The 25586-nt window shown below is 41.7% G+C and overlaps 1 protein-coding gene across 2 annotated transcripts in view; it reads left to right on the top strand.

The window, feature by feature from the left end:
* Positions 1–17753: 17753 nt before the first annotated feature.
* CLTCL1 (clathrin heavy chain like 1) overlaps positions 17754–25586 on the top strand; it is a 100376-nt gene continuing 92543 nt past the window's right edge. For both annotated transcript variants that reach the window (XM_036104260.2, XM_036104262.2), the window contains exon 1: positions 17754–17922. In XM_036104260.2, the coding sequence (XP_035960153.2) occupies positions 17881–17922 (42 nt within the window). In that variant the 5' untranslated portion in view covers positions 17754–17880. The remainder of the gene's footprint in view (positions 17923–25586) is intronic.

Below are 25586 nucleotides of genomic sequence, written 5' to 3' on the forward strand. Positions count from 1 at the left end.
GCAAGAGGGAAGCAGCTCCTCAGAAGAAGGAATCCTCAATAATAAGCTTATCAACTGATTTCTCATGAGAAATCTTGGAGGCCAGAGTGTAGTGGGCTGATATATTCAAAGTGCTTAAAGAAAAAAAAAGTCCACTATAATTTCTATATCCAGCAAAACTATCCTTCAAAAATGAGGGAGAAATTAAGACATTCTCAGATAAACAAAAGCTGATGGACTGTGTTACCACTAGAGCTGTTCCACAAGAAATGCTAAAGGGAATCCTTCAAGTTGAAATGAAAGGACTTTAGAGTGAAAGTAAGATGCAATCATTAAACTGGGACATTACTACCAACCTTACAGAGATTTTTAAAAATATAAGGATATAACTATAAACAACTGTATGTCAACAGATTATATAATTCAGAACAAATGGACAAATTCCTTTAAATACACAGTTAGATAACCTGACTCAAGAATAAATAGAAAATCTCAACAGACCTATAGTAAGTAAAGATTTAATTAATACTTTAACACCTCCCAAATTCCACAATGAGTGAAATCATACGGTTTTTGTCTTTCTCTGATTTATTTTGCTTACCATGATACTCTCTAGCTCCATCCATGTCATTGCAAATGGCAAGATTTCATTCTTTCTTATGGCTGAGTAACATTTCATTGTGTGTGTGTGTATATATATATATACCACATCTTTATCCATTCATTAGTTGATGGACATTTGGGCTCTTTCCATAATTTGGCTATTGTTGATAATGCTGCTATAAACATCGGGGTGCACGTATCCCTTCAAATCAGTATTTTTGTATCCTTTGGGTAAATACCTAGTAGTGCAATTGCTGGATCATAAGATAGTACTATTTTTAACTTTTTGTTACTGTTTTTCAGAGTGGCTGCACCAGTTTGCATTCCCACCAACAGTGTAAGAGAGTTTCCCTTTCTCTGCATCCCCTCCAACATCATAGGGGAAAAAAAAAAGAAAGGCAAACCAAGAAACACATTCTTAACTATAGAGAACAAACTGATGGTTACCAGAGGGGAGGATGGTTTTGTATGTAAATGATGAATCACTAAATTGTACACCTGAAACTAACTTACACTGTACATTAACTAATTCAAATAAAAACTTCAAAAGAAAAAATAATAATTTAAAACCTCCCAACAAAGAAAAGTACCAGACCAGATGACTTTACTAGTGAATTCTACCAAACATTTAAGAAAGAATTAACAAAAATCCTTCTCAAAATGTTCCAAAAAAATTGGGGCACCCGGGTGGCTCAGTCAGTTGGGCATCTGCCTTCGGCTCAGGTCGTGGTCTTGGGGTCCTGGGATCAAGCCCCCTGTCAGGCTCCCTGCTCAGCAGGGAACCTGCTTTTCCCTCTCCCTCTGCTGCTCCCCCTGCTTGTGCACTCTTGCTCCCTCTCTGTCAAATAAATAAATAAAACCTTTAAAAAATAAATAAATAAAAATTTTCCAAAAAAATTGAAGAATCAGTATACCAAGTCCTAACTCACTCTGTGAGGCCAGCCTTACCCTGATACAAAACCCAAATAAATACATCACAAGAAAAGAAAATTATAGACCAATATTCCTTGTGCATATAGATGCAAGAACCCTCAACAAAATATTATCAAATCAGGTCCAACAGCATGATCAAGTGGAATTTATCCAAGGAATGCAACAGTGGGTCAAGATAATACATACCTTAATAGAAAAAGGGAAAAAAAACCAATTGATGCAGAAAAGGCATTTGACAAAATTCAACACCCTTTTATGATTAAAAAAAACCTCAGAAAACTAAGACTAGAAGGAAAACTACTCAATATGATATAGAGCATTCATTAAAAACCCACAATTATCATCATACTCAATGGAAACTGAAAGCTTTCCCCCCTAAGATCAGAAACAAGTTTAGGATGCCTACTGTTACCCACATTGTAGAGGAAGTTCTAGCCAGTGTTATTAAACAAGAAAAATAAATAAAAAGCATCCAAATTGAAAGAAAAGGGTAACACTATATTTGCACATGACATGATTTTAAATATAAAAAATACCAAGTAATCCACAAGAAAGCTATTAAAGTGAATAAATAAATTTAGTAAAGCTGCAGGGCATGAGGTCAACTCTGAAAAACCTGTTGTGTTTATAGTACACCAGCAATAAACAATCCAAAAAGAAAATTAAGAAATTCTATTTCTAATAGCATCCCCCCAAATTAATATTTAGGAATAAATCTAATTAAGGAGGTGAAAAATTTATATGCTGAAAAACACAAAATGCATTGAATCTGTAAATCACTTTTACTAGTATTGACATCTTAACAATATTAAGTCTTTTGATCTATGAACATGGGTTGTTTTCTCTAATTATTTATTCTCTAGTTTCCTTCAGCAATGTTCTTATAGTATTCAATGTACAAGTCTTTTACCTCCTTTGTTATTCTTCAGTGTTTTTTTTCTTGTTAATATTATTGTAAGTGGAATTATTTTCTCTCTCTTTTTTAAGATTTATTAATTTGAGAGAGAGAGAGCATGGGGGGAGGGACAGAGGGAGAGAGAGAATTTCAAGCAGACTTCCTGCTGAGCATGGAGCCTGATGCAGGGCCCAGTCCCACAACCCTGAGATCATGACCCAAGCCAAATCAAGAGTCAGACCAACTGAGCCATGCAGGTGCCTCTGGAACTATTTTCTTAATTTTTCTTCAGATTGTTCAGTGTTAGTGAGTAGAAATGTAATCAATTTGTTTATTGATTTTGTATGCTGCTACTTTGATGAATTTATTGGTTATAATAGTTTTTGTCCAATCTTTAGGGTTTTCTACATATAAGATCATGTTACCTACAGATACTTTTCTTTCTTTCTTCCTTTCTAATTTGGATACAATAGAGTATTATTCAACATGAAAGGAATGAAACTTTGAAATATGCTACAATATGGATGGACCTTCAAACACTATGCTAAATTTATTATTATTTTTTAAAATATTTATTTATTTTAGAGAGAGAGAAGAGCTTGCACAAGCAGGGAGAGAGGGAGAGAGAGAATCCCAAGCAGACTCCTTGCACAAACGCAATGCAGGGCTCAGTCTCACGACCCTGAGATCATTACCTGAGCCAAAACCAAGAGTCAGAGGCTTAACTGACTGAGCCAACCAGGCTCCCCAACTAATCTAAATTTAAAAAGTCAGACACTAGGGGCGCCTGGGTGGCTCAGTCGTTAAGCGTCTGCCTTTGGCTCAGGTCATGATCTCAGGGTCGTGGGATCGATCCCCACGTCGGGCTCCCTGTTCTGCGGGAAGCCTGCTTCTCCCTCTCCTGTTCCCCCTGCTTGTGTTCCTTCTCTCATTGTGTCTCTCTGTCAAATAAATAAAGAAAATCTTAAAAAAAAAAAGTCAGACACTGTAGGACAAATATTATATTACTCCACTTGTATGAGGTACCTAGAATTGGCAAATTCATAAAGGCAGAAAGTAAAATAGTGGTTGCTAGGGTTGGGGGAGGAGAGAATATGGAGTTATTTTTTAATGGGTACAGAGTTAATGTTGGGGATGATGAAAAAGTCTCAGGTATACATAGTCATGATACATAGTCATTTATACAACATTGTGAAAATATTTAATGCCACTGAATTAAATACTTACAAATGATTAAATGATAAATATTATGCTATGTATATTTTATCACAAAAGAAACTAAGACATTTTGTTCTTCACAACATTGTAAAGAAAATGAAAAGGCAAGCCCCAGCTTTGGAGAAAATATTTGTAAAATATATAACCAACAAAAGACTTATATCTAGAACATTAAAAGATATTTTACTACTCAATAAGAAGACAAGCCAATTAAAAATGGGATAAAGGGGCGCCTGGGTGGCTCAGATGGTTAAGCATCTGCCTTCGGCTCTGGTCATGATCCCAGGGTCCTGGGATCGAGTCCTGCATCGGGCTCCCTGCTAGGCGGGGAGCCTGCTTCTCCCTCTGCCTCTGCCTTTCTCTCTCTCTCTCTCTCTGACTCTCATGAATAAATAAATAAAACATTAAAAAAAAATAAAAATGTGATAAAGAAGTTGTGGTATAAAATGTAGGGATTCAAAGGGGTACGTGCACCCCGATGTTTATAGCAGCAATGTCCACAATAGCCAAACTATGGAAAGAGCCAAGATGTCCATCGATAGATGAATGGATAAAGAAGATGTGGCATACACACACACACACACACACACACACACACACACACTGGAATATTATGCAGCCATCAAAAGGAATGAAATCTTGCCATTTGCAACGACGTGGATGGAACTGGAGGGTATTATGCTGAGTAAAATAAGTCAATCAGAGAAAGACATGTATCATATGACCTCACTGATATGAGGAATTCTTAATCTCAGGAAACAAACTGAGGGTTGCTGGAGCTGTGGGGGGTGGGAAGGATGGTGTAGCTGGGTGATAGACACTGGGGAGGGTATGTGCTATGGTGAGCGCTGTGAATTGTGTAAGACTACTGTGAATTGTGTAAGAATCACAGACCTGTACCTCTGAAACAAATAATACATTTTATGTTAAAAAAAAAAAGAAGAAGAAGAAGAAGAAGATAGCAGGAAGGGAAAAATGAAGGGGGGGAAATCGGAGGGGGAGACGAACCATGAGAGACTATGGACTCTGAGAAACAAACTGAGGGTTCTAGAGGGGAGGGGGGTGGGGGGATGGGTTATCCTGGTGATGGGTATTAAAGAGGACACATTCTGCATGGAGCACTGGGTGTTATACGCAAACAATGAATCATGGAACACTACATCAAAAACTAATGATGTAATGTATGGTGATTAACATAACATAAAAAAATGAAAAAAAGATGTGATATATACATATATATACCATATATACATATATATATATACATACACACACATACACACACACACAGTGGAATATTACTCATCTATCAGAAAGGATACTTACAATTTACATCGACATGGATGGAACTGGAGGGTATTATGCTGAGCGAAATAAGTCAATCAGAGAAAGACAATTATCATATGGTTTCACTGATATGTGGAATATAAGAAACAGGGCAGAGGACCATAGGGGAAGGGAGGGAAAACAGAGTGGGAAGTCATCAGAGGGAGAAAAACCATGAGAGAGTCTTAACTTAGGAAACAAACTGAGGGTTGCTGGAGGGGAGGTGGGCAGGGGGATGGGGTAACTGGGTGATGGGCATTAAGGAGGGCATGTGATGTGATGAGCACTGGGTGTTATATGCAACTGATAAATTGTTGAACACTATATCTGAAACTAATGATGTACTGTAAGTTGGCTAATTGAATTAAAAAAAAAAGACTTTGGGATTTTCTTCTCCCTCTCCTCTCCTTCACCTTCTCCCTCTCATCACTCACTCTGGGGCAAAACAGCTACCAAGTCATGGGGACACTCATGCACTCTCTGGAGGGGCCCATGTGGAGAAACTGAGGCTTCCAGCCAACAGCCAGTGAAGAACTGAGGCCTGCCAACACCCACATGAATTAACATGGAAGTGAATCCTTTGGTTCCTGTTGAGCCTTCCAATCATTGTAATGTGAAAATGTTGGGGTCCAGGAGCAAATGGTCAAGAAAGAATTTTTGAGGCATCTTGGATGCAAAAAGGGTGGCTTAATTAAAGCCCGGGGACAGGACCCATGGGCAGAAAGAGCTGCCCTAGGGTTGTGAGGCATGGCTGATTATATACTTTCAAGTTGGGAGGGGGTTAGCGATAAGTCTCTAAGGAATTTGGAAGAAAGGTTTCCAGGACCTTGAGGGGCTAGCCGTTGTGAGGATGAGCTCATTTAAGGTCTAGGTAAACCTTAGTCATGAGACCCTTCAGATCTCTATCAGTGTGCGATATGCTTGGAGGATGATTGCCAACATATATTTGGTGGGGGGGACGGGTAAAGATACAGGAAGTTTCCAAAGCCATTTTCATATGTTAAAGTAGACTTATAGGACCCTGGAGGTCAGGCTAATGTCAAGCTAAGGTTGTCTTTTGCCTTTAGCAAAGCATTAACGTGGAGGCAGTTGAGTTCCTGGAGAAAGGCAGTTGAGTTCCTGCCTGTCCCAAGTACTTGTCAATGGGCTGTAAGATATAAGGAAGTTTAATTTTTTTTTCCTTTTGCCTTTGTTCTCCACATCAATTGCAGCTCCTGCTGACAGTTTGACTACAACCTCATGAGAGATCCTGAGGCAGGCTCACTCAGATTCTTGTACAAAATTCAAGATTCTTGTACAAAACTAAGATTTTGATATAAAAATTGTATGATAAATATTTGTTGTTTTAAGGTGCCAAGTTGGGGAAAATTGTTACGCAGCCATACAAAATACAATTGAATAATTCACTGAATTTTCACAAAAGGAAAACACTCATACAATCGACACTCATAACAAGAAACAGAACATTAACAGCATCCCTGATGTACCCTGCCTTCCCTTTCCAGGCACAAAACCCACCAAAACAAAATAAAACAAAACAAAAAAATACAACCCAAAAGTACCAAACTACTTTTTATACATAAATTAGTTTTGCCTATTTTTGTTCTTTAACTGAATGGCATCATAAATATGTCCTCTTTGGTATCTGTTTTCTTTTACTCAACATTGTATCTGTGAGCTTCCGCCATAACATTGTGTGTAGTCTTAGATCATTTATTCTCATTGCTTTATAACATTCCATCATGTGATCACACTACAATTTATTCATTCATTCTACTGTCTGGGGCATTTGGGTGGTTTCAATTTGGGGGGTGTAATAAATAGCACTACAGTGAATGTTCTGGTTTTAATACATATCTTCTGATGAATATATCTATGTATTTTTGTTGGGCATGCACCTGGAAGCAGAATTACTAGATCACAGAGCAGTCTTTCTTTTTAATTCTTAAGATACTGTAATTTTTTTCCATCTGAACAATCATTCCAATACAGGAATTATTCGTGGGTCCGTTTCCGCGGTCTTTATTTCTTCTTGTTCTACCCCACTGCACCTTATTTCCTTGTGTAATCATAGTTGATTGTGAGCTACTAATTTCCTTGGAATATTATTGATGAGACATTTTTGAGGTGTAAGATGAAGGTGCCTTTTTCTGAAGGTCACTAGAATTGCTTCAGCCAGGCCCCTAGGTGGCACTACCAGGCTAGGAGCACCACAGACTAAATTCATGGCTTGGGGTTTTATGGACAAACTAAAAGATACAAATTTGGCCTGCCAGTGTATGCAAGGCCTGGCTTATGATTACATCTTAGAGAGAGGTCTGCCTCCTCACCTTGCTCTGTTAAACCACCCAAGCAACTTTCTTTGATGTCCCCTCCGGGTGGAGCTGGCTTGCTGCTGAGTCATCCTGACCCTGAGGGCAATATCTGGGGTCTCACTTGTATGTGAGGAAGGTTTCCTATTAGATTCCTAACCTTGAACAGACTCTGTGTTTTGTCTTTTGTCCATACACCTCTTTTGGGATATCAGACAGGAGACACACTGGCTACACATGGGGCATGTTTTACTCATGCTGGAGCAGGAAGCTCTCAGAAGAGTAACTGATGTCTTGGAAGGCCGGGTTATAGAACTCATGCCATGTCATTTCCATCTACATTCCATTGGCCCAAACGAGTCATATGGTTAAGCCTAAAAATACCACAGGAAAATAATTTCATCTCAATAGTGGGAATAGTAGAAAGTAAATATTACTTGAATTATAATCTAAACTATCTCAACCCACACTTTTCTACACAAATATTCATTATAATTCTGTACAAAAAATATTCTCATCCCATCCTGAGGCCTCAAAACTTCCATTAATCACAGCATCAGGCTTGAAGTCCAGGATTTCAAGATCTGTATCAGCTGGGATATAGATGTACACACTAAACATACAAATTACTTGCCCCGTCTCCCTGTCCCAACCACAGTTGTGGAAAAGGGACAGGAAAACTATAATAAATACTATCAGTGGATGGGGCGCCTGGGTGGCTCAGTCGTTAAGCGTCTGCCTTCGGCTCAGGTCATGATCTCCAGGTCCTGGGATCGAGCCCCGCATCAGGCTCCCTGCTCAGTGGGGAGTCTGCTTCTCCCTCTCCCTCCACCTCTCCCCACTGCTCCTACTCTCTCTCTCTATATATATATATCTCTCTCTGTCTCAAATGAATAAATAAAAAATTCTTTAAAAAAAAAAATACTATCAGTGGCAAAGAATGGGAATGGTAAAGTGGAGGAATGAGAGGTACATTGAAGTCACTGGCCCTTAGTAATTATAAAATTCTGGGCGCAAGTTGCCAGACATCCCTACCCTGTGGGGAGGAAATAGTCCTTGTGAACCATTCCCCAGTTCACCATTGTCCACTGTTCTTGGCTCCACCCTCTGAGAGATCATTGCTTTTCCATCATTCTCCTTGGCCACTTCTGAAGAATACATCAAAGAAAATGCCCTGATGGTGCTTGATAGCTTTCTCAGCATGCTCAGCCTGCAGAAAGTTCAGGGCCCAGAGGTCTTTTTATCTCAAACAGAGTCACTGTCTTTTAGTCTATTGTGGTGATACTTTTACCAATACCACTCTCAAAATCTTTGTGGGGGTCTTAGTCCTCGGGCTGCTAGAAGAGAATACCACAGACTGGGTGGCTTATAAACAACAGAAATTTATTCCCACAGTTCTGGAGGCTGGAAGTCCAACATGGCTGGGTTCTGGTGATGCCCTTTCAGAAAGGGCAAGGGAGTTTTCTCAGGCCTCTTTTATAAGCGCACTAATCTTACTATTCATGAAGGCTCCACCCTCATGACCTAATCATCCCCAAAGACCTACCTCTGAATACCATAATTTTGGGATTAGGATCTCAACATATGAATTTGGTGGTGGTGGTGGGGGGGAAACAGAAACATTCACACCTTAGCAGTGGGCTTTCTATGTATTTGATTCCAAGTGCCAAAGTCATGAATCAGCTCCATGTGCCAAAAACCACACCCAAAATTCTTTTCAAGACATGCCTCTGAATTTACTTTCAGCACATTAGGCTTCTACAGAAACATGCTCTTAACCTTTATAGGAGCACCCTTATCCAGCTGAAAGGGCCTACCAAGTGCCACCCTAACAAAGTGTGTCACAGCTACATCTTCAATTGATATTTACCCTGAGTCCATGTCTTACTGGCCAAGTTTTAGATATGGACTTCCTGAGGTTGTATGGGTAATGGCCTCACATTTGATTGATTTAGAAAGTCTCATCTTCCAATGCTGCAACTTTTGCACTTTCACCATTGCTTCTAAATTCAGCTTGCAAATTGGTCATTTTCTTTTTTTTTTTTTAAAGATTTTATTTATTTATTTGAGAGAAAAAGCACACGCACAAGTGTGCACCATTGGGGGGTGAGGGCAGAGAGAGAGGGAGAAGCTGGCTTCCCCCAACATGGGGCTCAATCCCAGGACCCTGGCATCATGACCTGAGCCGAAGGCAGACACTTAACTGACTGAGCCACCCAAGTGCCCCGCAAATTGGTCATTTTCTGAGTGCATTTTTGTGATGTGTGGTAGAACCCTATCAAGTGAAGCTAGAAGCAACCCGCCCATGTTTTCAACATTTGCCTTATTCTTTTTACCCAAATGGTACAAGTTCATTAGATACACTTTCTTTCCCATAAATTACTCATAAGTTTACTAGGGCTGCCGTAACAAAGTACCAAAGACTGGGAGGCTTAAACATCAGAAATTTATTTTCTCACAGTTCTGGAGGCTAGAAGTCAAAAAACAAAACAAAACAAAACAAAATACTGTCAGCAGGGTTGTTTCTCTTCAAGTCACTCTCCTTGGCTTGTAAATGGCCTTCATTTCCCTGTGTCTTCACAGGGCCATTTCTGTGTCTGTTTCCTAATCTCTTCTTTTCATAAGGACCAGTCAGATTGGATTAGGCCCACCCATACAACATCATTTAACTTAATCACCTCTTTAAAGACCCTATGTCAAAATACAGACACATTAGAGATACTGGAGTTTAGGACTTCAACATATGACTTTGGAGGGACATAATTTAACCCATAACATTTACCAGAAGCAATTCTGTCAATTAATAATATAGATCCCTAACTTTTCAGCTTTGTTAAACAGTTTCTTACTACCCCACCACCTGGTCCCAAAGCAATGCCATATATTTCTGGGTTTTGTTATGAAGTACATCATTTCTAGGTACCAATTTTTGTATCCATCAATATTACCATAATAAGGCAATTACCACATTGCCACAAAAATGTAACCACCTCAACCTCTCTGTGACTTATGCTTATAACCACACTTATTTATTTATTTATTTATTTATTATGTTAGTCACCATACATCATTAGTTTTTGATGTGGTGATCCACGATCCATTGTTTTCGTATAACACCCAATGCTCCATGCAGTACGTGCCCTCCTTAATACCCATCACCAGGCTAACCCATCCGCCCACCCCCCTCCCCTCTAAAACCCTGTTTGTTTCTCAGAGTCCATAGTCTCTCATGGTTCATCTCTGCCTCTGATTTCTCCCCCTTCATTTTTCCCTTCCTTCTCCTAATGTCCTCCATGCTATTCCTTATGTTCCACAAATAAGTGAAACCATATGATAATTGACTTTCTCTGCTTGACTTATTTCACTTAGCATAATCTCCTCCAGTCCCATCCATGTGGATGTAAAAGTTGGGTATTCATCCTTTCTGATGGCTGAGTAATATTCCATTGTATATATGGACCACATCTTTATCCATTCATCTGTGGAAGGGCATCTCGGCTCTTTCCACAGTTTGGCTATTGCAGACATTGCTGCTATGAACACTGGGGTGCATATGGCCCTTCTTTTCACTACATCTGTGTCTTTGGGGTAAATACCCAGTAGTGCAATTGCTGGGTCATAGGGTAGCTCTATTTTTCATTTTTTGAGGCACTTCCACACTGTTTTCCAAAGTGGCTGTACCAACTTGCATTCCCACCAACAGTGTAAGAGGGTTCCCCTTTCTCCACAACCTCTCCAACATTTGTTGTTTCTTTCCCTGTCCATTTTTGCCATTCTAACTGGTGTTAAGGTGGTATCTCAATGTGGTTTTGATTTGGATTTCCCTGATGGCTAATGATGATGAACATTTTTTCATGTGTCTGTTAGCCATTTGTATGTCTTCTTCAGAGAAGTGTCTTTTCATGTCTTCTGCCCATTTTTTGACTTGATTATTTGTTTTTTGGGTGTTGAGTTTGAGAAGTTCTTTATAGATCTTGGATACCAGCCCTTTATCTGTAGTGTCATTTGCAAATATCTTCTCCCATTCTGTGGGTTGCCTCTTTGTTTTGTGGACTATTTCCTTTGCTGTGCAGAACCTTTTTATCTTGATGAAGCCCCAAAAGTTCATTTTTGCTTTTGTTTCACTAGCTTTTGGAGATGTATCTTGAAAGAAGTTGCTGTGGCCGATGTCAAAGAGGTTACTGCCTGCGTTCTTCTCTAGGATTTTGATGGATTCCTGTCTCACATTGAGGTCTTTCATCCATTTTGTTTATCTTTGTGTATGGTGTTAGAGAATGGTCGCGTTTCATTCTTCTGCATGTGGCTGTCCAATTATCCCAGCACCATTTATTGAAGAGACTATCTTTTTTCCATTGCATATTTTTTCCTGCTTTGTCGAAGATTATTTGACCATAGAGTTGAGGGTCCATATCTGGACTCTCTATTCTGTTCCATTGGTCTATATGTGTTTTTGTGCCAGTACCATGCTGTCTTGGTGATCACAGCTTTGTAATATAGCCTGAAATCGGGCAACGTGATGCCCCCAGCTTTGTTTTTCTTTTTCAACATTTCCTTGGTGATTCAGGGTCTTTTCTGATTCCATACACATTTTAGGATTGTTTGTTCCAGCACTTTGAAAAATGTCATTGGAATTTTGATCGGGATGGCATTGAAGGTATAGATTGCTCTGGGTAGCATAGACATTTTAACAATGTTTATTCTTCCGATCCATGAGCATGGAATATTTTTCCATCTTTTTGTGTCTTCTTCAATTTCTTTCATGAGTGTTCTATAGTTCCTAGAGTATAGATCCTTTACCTCTTTGGTTAGGTTTATTCCGAGGTATCTTATGGTTTTTGGTGCTATTGTAAATGGAATCGTTTCTCTAATTTCTCTTTCTACAGTTGCATTGTTAGTGTATAAGAAAGCAACTGATTTCTGTGCATTGATTTTGTATCCTGCCACATTACTGAATGTGTTCTAGTAATTTTTTTAAATTACATCTCACTCTAGGTCTGTGGGTTGGTTGGGGTTTGGATGATTTTGACTAATCTTGCATCTAGGCTTCAGACTGGGGTTGGCTCTTCTCTACATGCTCCATTCTGAGCTTCAAGCTGAAAAGCCTGGGGCTCCTAGGGACATGTTGTACTCATGGATGCAGCAGGAGTGCAAGAGTGCAAGCCAAACAATGGAGGACATTTAAACCTCTGTTTCTATCATGCCTGCTAACATCCAGTCAGCCAAAGAAAGTCACAGGGCCAAGTGTGAAACCAAGGGGTGAAGAGGCATCTTTAGTTCATGACAAAAGCATGGCAAGAGTATGGATGAATCCTACTGCAGAGAATTAAGACGTAACAAATCTAACCTCTCTGTACACTTTCCTCAGATGATACTTGGATTTTGATCTGAGAATACCTTAAATCCATTTATTCCACTCCTGAGTTGCATACTATGGTTCTCATATATTTTAATTCTGATATTTTTTTCATCCCAGAAGGCATTATTATTTTTTGCTATGCAGTCAACTCTCATTTAGATTTACCAACACATTCTTCTTGAATTTTATTCTTCCTCTATCTCTGATTCACCATTTGAGATCATTTTATTTTTTTTTGCCTGAAGAAAATCTAGTAGTGTTTTTGGTTTGGGGGGGGGTTCAGGTCTACTGGTAATGAATTTCCCCAGATCTCATTTGTCTGCAAATATCATTTCCCTTACATTCCTAAGGGATTTTTTTTTTCCAAATATAAAATCTAGGTTAGCAGGACTTTTTTTTTTCTTCTTCACACTTTGGAAGTATGATTCTTCTGTGTTCTGGTTTCTATTGTTTGAGAAGTCAGTTCTCAGCTAAATTACTGCTCCTTAGATAAAGTAGTCTGTCTTTTCACTCTGGCAGTTTTTAAGGTTTTTTTGTTTTTTAAGTTTTCAGCAGTTTTACTATGACATGCCTAAGTGTGGTTTGCTTTTTACAAATTCTGATTGAAGTCTGTAATAATTTTGGAGCCTGAGGCTTGATCTATTGCATCAATTTTCAAAAAAACTCTAAGCCATTATTTCTTCAGACATTGCTTCTGCCTCATCCTCTCCACTTCAAGGACTCCAAATACATGTATGTTAGATCTTGGTACTCTATCCTCTATATTTGTCTATATTCCGTATTTTCTACCCTATTCTCTCTGTGCTTTAATTTGGATATATTCCTCTGACCTAACTCTAGCTTTATTAGTTTCCTCTTTTCAGCTATGTATAACTTGCTAACAAACACTATCCATTGAATTTTTTACTTCAGTTATTTTTCAGTTACAGGATTTCCATTTGGTTCTTTTTTTTTTTTTTTTTTTTTTTAATTTTATTTATTTGTGAGAGAGAGAATGAGAGACAGAGAGCATGAGAGGGAGGAGGGTCAGAGGGAGAAGCAGACTCCCTGCTGAGCAGGGAGCCCGATGCGGGACTCGATCCCAGGACTCCAGGATCATGACCTGAGCCGAAGGCAGTCGCTTAACCAACTGAGCCACCCAGGCGCCCTGGTTCTTTTTTTATAGTTCACAGGTCTGATAAAATTCTCAATCTTGTCTTTCATCCTCTTAACCATATTAAGCATAACCCTTATAAAGTCTTTGGGAAAACTGCATTACCTCGATTCTCTATAGATCTGTTTTTCTGTTATTTCTCTTGTTTTACAATCATTTATCTTATCTCCTTGGATGCCTATTTCTGATTGAGCATGATCACTGCCTAAGAACAATGGTAGAAACTATGTGAGGCCCATTATGAGGTTATCTCTCTCCCAAGAGAATTTATGTTTGCTGCTGGCAAGGACTGAAATGATTTGAATGGCGTCCCAAACAATTTGTGGTCCCCAAACAATACATTAGGGTACCTCCTTGGTGGTTCCCCGACTTAAACTTTGTCCACCTAGGGCATGAGTGTGATAAAAAAATGCTGCACAGAGTCCTAGCTTCTCAGCCATTCCTCTAGACTTGGCAGATGCGTCTCAGGAAAAAGCATCCCAAATGCCAGGCCAACCTCTCATTTCCTTTTTCTCTTGGATACTGGCTTCATCATTATTCATTCCCTTGTTAGTTCTCTGATGCTTCCTGGAAACAGAAGTCCTCCATGGGCTTTTTAATTTCACTTATCTGACAGCCTCATGGGAATTTTAATTTGGATATAACATGTTTCCTGTGCCAGTGATTAAGTTTTGTCTTTCAGCTCTATCTTTCCTTCCTCTCATATAAACTGCCTTGTGGTGCTGGGGCTGAGACTCTGGAAGCAAATATTTCTGTGCTGGTAAATATTCCATTAGACTCTACCCGTAAGGACACTGGAGAGTGACTACAGGATCTGTTCCTGTGAGCATTACCTCAGCTATACTTCTTCAAGAGCAGATTCTTCCCACAGAAGAGGCTGAATCCAGTCTGAAGTTTTTCAATTGCAGAACCAGCCTCAGGGCATCTTCTTCTCAGAGCTCTGGCTGCTAGCTCCACTGACCCTCACTAGCAGTGTACATACAAGTCCTATAGAGACCCCTCCTCTAGGCTTAGAGACCCTGGCCCTAGCTGGCCAATCAATCTGTCTCCCCAGAGGCCTGACTTCCAGCTCTACAGAGGCCCTCCTCTAAGTTGGAATATTTTCAGGTCCTATTTATCTTTGAGCTCCACGAGTGGTAGCTAATGCCTACACTTGTACCTCCATGACAACTTGGGGTTCCTGTTTTACCCTTCCAGCTATTTGGTTAATAATGGTATTTCATGTTAACCTTTTTTTTTTTTTAATTCAATTTCCTCTGTTCAAATAACTAGCGTGATTTCTGTCTCCTGACTGGTTTCTGACTGACAGTTCCCATCCTTATCCTGCCTCTATTCTCATTTTATTTACCTCACAGCATGATTAGATAATTTTGGGCCCACTTACAATATTGTGCCAAGGCTTTACTGTACTCTATTACATTTGGCATTTCTAGAATTTCCATTTGGTTCTTTTTCAAACCTGTTTGGGTCATTCTTTATAGTTTCAGGTTTCCTGCATGTATTTTCCCACATGTATTTTTAAGCTGTAGCTTAACTCTCTTAACATATTGAATATAGTAATTTAAAAGTTGTTTGTAATAATTTCATTTTCTCAACCTCCGTGAGTCTGTATCTGTTTCTTGGTCTTCCTGGTTCTTTCTTGTGGTGGCTTGTTTCCCTGAGTGGTTTTGTGGCTGGCTGGCTGGCTGGCTATCTGTCTGTCTGTCTATCTAGCTATCTATCTATCTATCATTTTTACCATGAGCTGCTAGTTTTCCTTGGAATTTTATTTGTAGGATGAAGGTCTGCAAGAATAACTGCAGAATAGATACCTTAGGCAGAACACTAAAGTATACATGCATAAATATCATCAAATTGCCCTCCTCATACCCCTCCACCACAGCATTATCCAAGTTTTTGACCTGCTGATAGGTACAAAATTTATATACAAAAAATATATAAAATATATAAAATTTATAAATATATATATGCAAGTCACTGACCAGTGCTGAGAATACTAGAATCCTTCTCAAATCAGAATGTTCAGTTCCTGGGCGCCTGGGTGGCTCAGTCATTAAGCATCTGCCTTCGGCTCAGGTCATGATCTCAGCGTCCTAAGATCGAGCTCTGCATCTGGCTCCCTGCTCCGCAGGAAACCTGCTTCTCCCTCTCCTGCTCCCCCTGCTTGTGTTCCCTCTCTCGCTGTGTTTCTCTCTGTCAAATAAATAAATAAAATCTTTAAAGAATAAAAATAAAATAAAAAAAAAAGAATGTTCAGTTCCATTACAAGTACAGACACACAGCGAGGTCTGGACTTATTAAGAATCCTATCATTTTGTTTAACCACAATTTTCTTTTTTTTTTTTTTTTTAAGGTTTTATTTATTTATTTGAGAGAGAGAATGAGATAGAGAGAGCATGAGAGGGGGGAGGGTCAGAGGGAGAAGCAGACTCCCTGCTGAGCAGGGAGCGCGATGCGGGACCCGATCCCGGGACTCCAGGATCATGACCTGAGCCGAAGGCAGTCACTTAACCAACTGAGCCACCCAGGCGCCCCATAACCACAATTTTCTTGAAATTATTTTTTCTAGGATGTAAATTTTTAGTTTTGACCCTCCAAAAGCCCCCCCCCCTTTTGGGGGGAATGGTAATTTAGGGAGCAATACTAATTAATACTAAGAATTTATATGTTTGGTGCGAAGGGTACTTGGGGTCACAGGCATAATTGCCAAAATGGAGAGATTTGGGTGGTACTACCCATAGCAAAAGCCAGCTCGATTGTTAGATGGTGAGGCTACACAGATGTTGAAAGGGCAGTCTGCAAGGGTTCTTGGTTAGTACTGAAAAACAGATTTCATTTGAAAGTGAGCAGTGTTTCTTCTTTAACATATTTTTGGACGATACTAGATTGTGAAGCCATTGTGCAGATAATTGCACACTGTGGTATTCACGGTGGACTATTAATTTCTTAAAATTACCAGTGAGCAACCGGAAGCATACAGGGTATCGATTACACTGTGGGAATGCTTACACAGAATGCCAAAGGCTTTCCCTTCCCTGACAAACCTCTTTTATGCAGCTGAGCCATCTGCATGCAAAACACATCTTCAGATGGTGCCTCAGAAAACAACTGACCGCTGGGCAAAGCAGGTGTGGGCTCTAGTTCCGGAACTGCTACTACTATTGTGCGACCACAGGCAATCCAGGTGACCCTCAGTGGCCTTTGGTTGGTCATCTGCTGCTAGATGTGATCTTTGCAGGCTCTCCGCCCTGATATTCTGATACAGCACACTCTATAGGAATTACATGAGCCAGGAAAGATGTTCCCTACAGGAGCGAGGGCTGAGCCTTGTGCACTCATCTGCACACATACTTCCCACGCTCCTTTCACGGTGCTTTTGGCACATCTGTGCCTGAATAAAAAAGAGTGTCCCTGAAACAACTGTCCAGAGTTTGAGGTAGAACTTCCCCCACTGCCCGCCACGCCCAACACATGGAAGGCTCTAGGCAAGGGCAGTCCCGGAACTTGGTTTACCTCTTGTGAAAACCCTATCCCTCAGGAAACTTGCTGAGGGCAGCCCACGCCTAGTGCCCGTCCGCGCACACTTGTCCTGGGCACTGCGACCAGAGACTCGGTCTACCTTCCAGCGCACACCAGTCCTGAGCATCCGCGGGGAGCAGCCCCCTACCGGTTCCACCTTTCCACGTACACCTGTCCCAGACACTGGCCAGGGTTTAGCCCGGAACCCCTCCACCGTCCCACGCACACCTCTCCGGGGCACCAGCTGGGGGTTAGTCCGGGACCCCGCCACCTTCCCGCGCACACCTGCCCTGGGCACCTCCCCAAAGCAGCGCAGGCCGACTGGTTCTTGCTCCCGGGTGCCGGAAGTGCGGATACGCGCGGGACTACTTTTCGCGGACCCTCAAGCGGCGGGCGGAGGGATCCCGCGCAGGGTTCGTGCGGGGAGAAGCGCGTGCGGGCCGGGGAGTCGGCCAATGCGCCTGCGCGGCCGCCGCCGCCGCCACCCCCGCTCTCGCCGCGCGTCTGCCCGCGTGAGGAGAGCTACAGCCACGGCCGCTACCGCCTCGGTGTTCGTCTCCGCTGTCTCCTCGGCCCTGCGCCCGCTATGGCGCAGATCCTCCCCATCCGTTTCCAGGAGCACTTCCAGGTGAGACCCGGGCTCCGGCGCCGAGGCCGGGCAGGCTATAGGGCGGGTCGCGCGCTCCGTCCTGTCAGCCGCGCCCCCCGCCGCCCCGCCTCCCGGGGGACCGGGCGGGGGCCGCTGACTGGCCGGCCACCCAGACCCCCGGCCCCTGGCCCTGGGCCCCGACTCCGATGGACGCGGCGCTGCACACAGATCCGGGCGGGCCAGGGTGGGCGGGTCGGTGTCGAGGCGCGCCGGCCGGTGCAGTGGCAGGGCGCGGTGGCCCGCACGTGCGGCCCCGCCAGGTGTGCTGGTCGCTGAAACCCGTTATCCGGTAGCGACGGTAGTCCTCGGGCGGCTCAAACCTCGGTGGCATGCTGAGAGCGCCGGGTGATGGAAACCTACGATCTGCCGCAATGTCCCCTTTCAGTGCTTCTGGGAACTGTAACTAGACTTACGAGCAGTGCACTCGGATTCCAGTCGCAAGCTTTATAACTCTAAAATCTGAGTCTGAGCCTCATTTCCCCTTTTGCGTCTCTCGATTCTCACCTCTGAGTTTGCGTCTGTTGGCTACCGAAGTCACTGGAGTGGTTTCGTGGGGGAAAGGATCGTCAAATCGTGTGACCAAAGAGGAAGAGGGATCATGGTGTGTTTTAATAAGATCCTTTCAATGCAATAACACCCCCCAAAGTTTAGCTTTTTATTGAGGTCCCAGTTTGTTGTATCTCCAGCTCTCCTAATAGTTGTGCCTCAGGGAAATAAAGATTGGCTGCCGGTGTTTGACCGAGGGTTGTGTACTGGCACGGTGTACAGTGCTTCACTCACATCACACGCATGTGTCACACCTGTGCAGGGTGATATGGTTCTCATTTTACAGGTGAGGAGGTGGGGTAGATGAATAGTTGCCCTTGGCTCTGTGCTTTATGTTAAATCATCACAATCCTGGGGCGCGTGAGTGGCCAAGTCCGTTAAGCTCTGACTCTTGATCTCAGCTCAGGTCTGGATCTCAGAGTTGTGAGTTGGAGACCCCACCCCCCACCCCGTGTCTCCATGGGCTGGGCATGGAGCCTACTTAAAAAAAAAAAAAAATCATTACAATCCCATAAGATCCATATGATTTTCTCTGTTTTCTAGGTGAGGAAACCAACGCACAAAGATGTTAAATAAGTTGTCCAGTCATTCAGCAAGTAAGAGCAGGATTCAGACTCAGGTCTTTGTGACTACACTGCGGGATTGCCAGGAATGTGGTGAATTGGAAGGTCTTTTTTTTTTTTTTTCCACAGCACATAGGAGTATAGTGACCAGTCAGATCCTCTTATTATGCAGATTGGAAACTTAATCCCTAGAGTATTCCTCTGTGGTCACTTGGTTAGTGATACAACTGTGGTTGTGTCACGGTAGAAGTCTCCTGAACACCCATCTCTTGACAGTAATGTGAAATAACAAAATACTACTGCTGCTGCTAATTAGAACAATATAATAATATGTATGAGCCAATTTATTGAACCATTTCTCTTGCTAATCACTATACTATGTATTTTATAAATTTTATTTAATTTAGTATTTATCATAACAGGCACAGAGTTATAGATAACTGAGGCAGAGAGAGAGTAAGCAGTAAAGGTAAAATTACACAACTAGTCAAGTGACAGCTTGAGTTCTAACTCAGATCTCTGACTCCAAAGCCTGTGCTTTAGCCACTAAATATGTTCTCTTCAAAAGGCAAGGAAATCAGTAGGGCATTTTAAATTTCTATCCAAGTTCATAATGTCTTGAAGAAATCTTATTACGTGGAAAATGCTTGTGACTTGATAACGTACAGGTCATGTAAATGTGGTTTGTGGTCTCCAGCATTAACCAGCTATTGAGATTGCTCTGCACTCCTTGTTTTTCTAGTCTGTATGCTCTCCCTTAACTGCAGACATTTCAAAATTTCCGCTTGTTCCTTAAATCCCTGATCCCGCCACTCCCCCTTGCTGGCAGCAGATGATTAGAGAAACAGAAGCCATAAACTGGGATATTCCTCACCTTCATGCCTGCAGCCTTACAAACTTGTCTGCAGTTGCCCCTTTCTGCCTTCCTGTTTTCTCAAAAGTGGGTTTTTTTTTTCTCTTGCATGTGTTCTGGATCCTACATCCTTCCCCCTTTTAATAGGGAGTTGCTCAGTAGCATCTTCTCTTTCCTATGTTTTCATCCATTCCCTCTTAGTGGCTTCTTCTATGTTTGTGTTTAACCATGTTCATATCTCTTCTGTCTTTACACAAACAAACTTCTCCCTCTCCCCTGTCCCCTTGAAGCTCTTACCTCACAGCCAGACATCATGAAAGAATGACCTTATCCCTCCATCACTTCCCTTATATTCCTTAATAACCTGCAGTCTGGTTTTTGCCCCCACTGTTCCCCTGCATCTGTTCTTGCCAAGGTCACAAGTTGTCATGCAGACTTTTTTGTAAAGGACCAGATAGTGTATAGGTTAGGCCTTTGAGGGCCATGTATTGTCTCTTGTCACATAATCTCCCACCCCCCCTTTTTAAAATTTTGTGAGAAGTGTAAAACCCATTTTTAGTTGGGCTATACAAAAACAGTCTGTAGTTTGCCAGCCTCTGCTACAAAAAAGATGAATTCAAACCCCAGCATCACAAACATCTTCTACAGTTGACACTGTGCTTTACTGCCTCCTCATGACCCTTTCTTTGTTGCTTTTGGTCATACCACAGTCTCCCAGGGTTTCTCTTCTCTCTCTGCCCACACCCCAGTTTCCTTTGTGGGCTCCTCTCATGAATAAACCTGGGGTCTGTCTTGAGCCCCTTTATTTTTTCATTTTGTATGCTCTGCTGGCTGATTTGTATGTATTCCCATATGCTCAGTGTTCCCAGGCAGGCTGCATATTTTTGCTGAGCCTCAGAGATGCATGTAGGAGAGACAATAGCAGGCTCTGGTTAAGAGCACAGACTGAGGACAAACGGAAGAGTTTGAATCTGGTCTCAGGCACTTACTGGCCAAGTGAATTTGGGCTATTTTTGTAGCCTTTTTGTGTGTCCATCTCTACATCTATAGTATAGAGATAAAAGGGATAGTTTTTACCTCATAGAGCTATTATGACATTTTGAGTTAATAAATGTGATAAATGTAAGGTGTGGGACAGTGTCTGGTACATAATAAAATGTTCTGTTCTTGTCAGTTGTTACTGCCATTATGACAGCTGTCTGTTGGAGAAGGACATTGGACGATCCATAGGTTCTTCAAACACATCATGTTCCAAAATAGGGTTCTTCTTTCTCCCCAAATGTGTATCTTCTCCAGTTTCCAGCCAGGAACCTAGGAGACAGCCATGACTTCTCCCTCACCTGTTGGTGCTTCTTCCTATGTATTTTGGGCATTATTCTGCCACTCTTAGCATGACCAACATGACCCTGGCCTATGCCAACATTGCTTACGTAGATGGCTGCACTAACTTTGTCTCTGGTCCTCTACCTCCAGTCTTGCCTTCCCCATTCTCTAGCACACAGGCAAAGAGGTTTTCTCAAAGGCTAAACATCTGCTTAAAGTTTGTCAGTGAATGCTTCCTTCTTGCTTCCAAGATAAAAATGCCAGACTCCCCAATGCCCTATAAAGCCCTGCCTAATCCAGCACCTGCTCAGCTCTTTTGCTGCTCCCCATCTTGTCCTTCAAGACCTTCTCTGGAGCCCAACACTCTTACCTGTGGGCTTTTGCACATGTTATTGCCTCTTTCCAGAACATTCTTCCCCCCACTCTTTTTTATTTTAATTTTAATTTTTATTTATTTGAGAGAGCACACACACGCAAGTGTATGAGCAGGGGGTAGGGGCAGAGGGAGAAGCAGACTCCCCGCTGAGCGGGGAGCCCAATGCCGGACCTCTGGGATCATGACCTGAGCTGAAGGCAGATGCTTAACTGACTGAGCCACCCAGGCACCCTCTTCCCCTCACTCTTCTTACCCAGCCAAGTCCTACTTAGCCTTCTGCTTAAATGACAGGAAGCTGTCCCTGACATGTCAGAATTAGGAGGCTTTATTGTGTGCCCCCATAGCTTTGGGGCTTCCCTCATGATGGCCCTAACTGCATGGTGTATAGGTGGTTACTTTCCCTACTGGACTGCAAGCTCAGGATCTCCTCCTATCTGCAGTTGTATTCCCACTGCCCAGTACATAACAGGCCCTGAGATCTTTGAAGGAATGAAGCCAATTTCTTACTGAAATGTTTGTATTATCAGTGACTGGATAGTTGTAATGTAGATTGTCTAATGACAGTTTGTAGACTTTTCTGCATATTTGCCCTCCGTATAGCTCACCTGTGACCAGTTTACTGTTAAGTCTACTTTATTAAGAATACTCCTGCTTATCTCACATTTTGTTCCCCCCCACGCTGTGTCTACCATATCACTTTGTATTTTGTGAATCTAATTATCTTTCTTCTGTTTTTAATTTTGGTTTGTTTCATATGAAAATTCTTGGGCCAGATTTTCCCCAGAGGAAAAAATAGTTTTATAATGGCCAGTGGGGAATTAGATATCAGCATATAGGGGGTGCCTGAGTGGCTCAGTCGGTTGGGCCTCCAACTCTTGATTTCGGCTGGAGTCATGGGATTTAGCCCCATGGGGGGCTTGATGCACAGCAGGGGTTTCTGCTTGGGATTCTCCCTCCCCCCTCCCTCTGCTCCCCCCTCTGGAAGATAATAAATCTTTAAAAAAGAAAAACAGATCAGTGTATAGGAACTTTTATTCTACAGTCAACTTTTCAGGAATGTACCCAAAGCAGAAGCTGTACTTCTATATCTAGTGCACTATAATAAAGCTTTCTTCTACTTCAGCTTGAGATTGTAGCAATTTATTTAACTTTACTTATCCTGTCACCCTGGTTTTGAGAGGAGGACTAGTTCTGCAGAAATACTTTTCTTCTATGCACTGTTTGAACTTTTTTGTATTCAGATATCTAAGTTTGAAGGTTGTTGCTATTTATGCTGAGAATGGAAAAAAGCTAAAGGGCTAAGAATCGATGACACCTTGATTCAGAAGAGGAATAGTTGTTTGTAAGAGTTTTGAAATGTGAAACAGCTCAACACAGAGAACATATAAATGCATTCCCTCAAGGTTTTGATATGTAGCATATCTCTGAGGTGATGTTCTTAACAGATACAGAGTCTGCCAACGGAATCTATGTAAGTTGTAGGAGCGAGGTGGTCACTAGTCTTAATCAGTGCTTCCCAGCCTAGGCTGGGAAACACCTCTATAGGCGCCCACCTTAAACATTAAATCGGAATCTCTGAGAGGTGAGAACTTTGGCCTTTCTTTCCAGGTGAGTCTCACATGCAGTTAGATTGAATCAATCTTCTAATCATTATTCATAATTAAAGAAAGAGATTGATGTTTGAAGCCTTTTACACATGAGTAGGGAAGGCAAAACTCTAAGGAGTAGATTGAGCTTGAATTGAAAACAGACATGTGCACGTGTGTCTGCTGGAGAGGCCCCAGGGAGTCACTCTGAAAAGTGACACTGTACTCACAGCCTACTACATACTTGGTTTATGTTGCCATTACATAGCCATCGTATTTTGTGAAATGTTTTTTGTTATACTAAGACAAACAACAGTAGGCTCCTTGTGTACTGAAATTGTTGTGCACCCATGTAAAATGTTTTTAAGGTCTTGTGTAAGCTGTTAAATTTTGCCTTGGGTGGATATGATTCTTGTATTGGAAGTAGATACTGGGCTAGTCACTTACCTTCTGACTTTCTTATTTACGAAGTGAAGAGAGTAACCACACAATCACCCAGGGTGTGTGGAAGGGTCAGCCTTTGCGAGAATATCCACAACAGTGACATGGTAATTGAGCAAATATTAAATGAATTCGGACAGGTCCTCCTTGGAAGAATCAGTTATCACCATAGAACATATTTAAATGTTCAAAATCCCCAAACTGCACAAGTACTTTTTGAGTTTATTGGGTTAAAAGAGTTACAGTGTGCTAGGAGGATCTTAGTCAAGGTCCCTTTCCACCAGGTTCTTGAGCAAAGTCTGTAACTAGGGCAAAGTCTGTCTGGAACAAGCTTTAAAGTAATACATATACATAGGAAGAATAGCCCCAAATAGAACATATAAATGAAAATTAAACCTTTCTGGACACCTGGGTGGCTCCATCGGTTAAGCTTCTGCCTTTGGCTCAGGTCATGATCCCAGGGTCTTTTTTTTTTTTTTTTTTAAGATTTTATTTATTTATTTGACAGAGAGATAGAGAGCACAAATAGGCAGAGCAGGCAGGGGGAGAGGGAGAAGCCGGCTCTCCTGCTGAGCAGGAAGCCCGACGCAGGGCTCGATCCCAGGACTCCGGGATCATGACCTGAGCCGAAGGCAGCCGCCTAACCGACTGAGCCACCCAGGCGCCCCATGATCCCAGGGTCTTGGGATGGAGCTCCACATCAAGCAGTTCTAAGGGGGAAGTTTATAGTAATAATGCCTATATTAAGAAAAAATAAACAACCTAACTTTATATCTCAAGGAACTAGATGAAGAGGTATAAACCAGGGGCGCCTGGGTGGCTCAGTCTTTAAGCGTCTGCCTTCGGCTCAGGTCATGATCCCAGGGTCCTGGGATCGAGCCCCGCATCAGACACCCTGCTCCTTGGGAAGCCTGCTTCTCCCTCTACCTGCTGCTCCCCCTGCTTGTGCGCTTGCTCTCTCTCTCTCTTTCTCTCTGATAAATATATAAAATCTTTTAAAAAAGGAAAAAAGAAAATTAAACCTTTATGTTCAAACACTGGGTCTCTTTTCCCAGAAGAAACTACTATTAAGGAAACCATTATATCTTTCAAAAAATGATTAAAAGAATCCTGTTATAAAATTCCCCTCCTTTTGCTTTTGTAACTTAACAGAGTTTGAAGATCTTTCTTTTAAGATTACATACAGATTGCAGCATGTATTTGACAGTATTGCTTACTAATATCCTTCTGGGGCAGTAGTTGTTGACACCTGTCACCCCATCCTGTAAGTATTTCTTTGCTTTCCCTTGCTGTTTCACTAAATCTATTCCTTTCATCTGTTCTGTATTTTCTTCTTTTGCTTCTCTTACTTGAGGCCTGCTGGCGGCCTCATGCCAGGGAGAGATTACGATCTCTCTTGGCTGGCTGAAGAAGGATGCCGCAGAGCTGGGCTAACAAAGTTCAATGACAAAATTAGACTCCAAGCAGATCTTGACAGGCTGGAATCCAACTAGTTGACATTTAACAGGTATAAATATAGGGTCTTATGCATTGGTTTTAAAATACAGAAAACCTACATTGGTGTAATTTGAGAGAAGTTCTGTAAAGCACAATACGAATGTAATTTTTAAAGTACCCTGAACTAACCTAGTCCTAGAATTTTAGGTTAGTTCTAGAAAAGACCCCAGTATCATCATTTTTCATAGGTCCTCATTTACAAAGCTCCCTCTTTAGGCTAGGAAAAAGCTTGCTGGTAAGTTTGACATATAAAATACATATTTTTAAGTTACTTTAAATTATTTTCTTGACTGCCTAAAACTTGTAACTTCTTTACTAATTAATTATTGAACATCCATGTGCTGGTACAGTGATAAGGCAGTGAATGAGCCTGAAGAGACATATACAGAAGGAGAAAGGACTAGCATCTTCAAAGACAAGAGGCCTGAAAACCTGGGATGTTCAGTGCAACTGGAACA

The sequence above is a fragment of the Halichoerus grypus genome, chromosome 13 (genome assembly GCF_964656455.1).
Source record: "Halichoerus grypus chromosome 13, mHalGry1.hap1.1, whole genome shotgun sequence".
In the NCBI taxonomy this organism is placed as follows: domain Eukaryota; kingdom Metazoa; phylum Chordata; class Mammalia; order Carnivora; family Phocidae; genus Halichoerus; species Halichoerus grypus.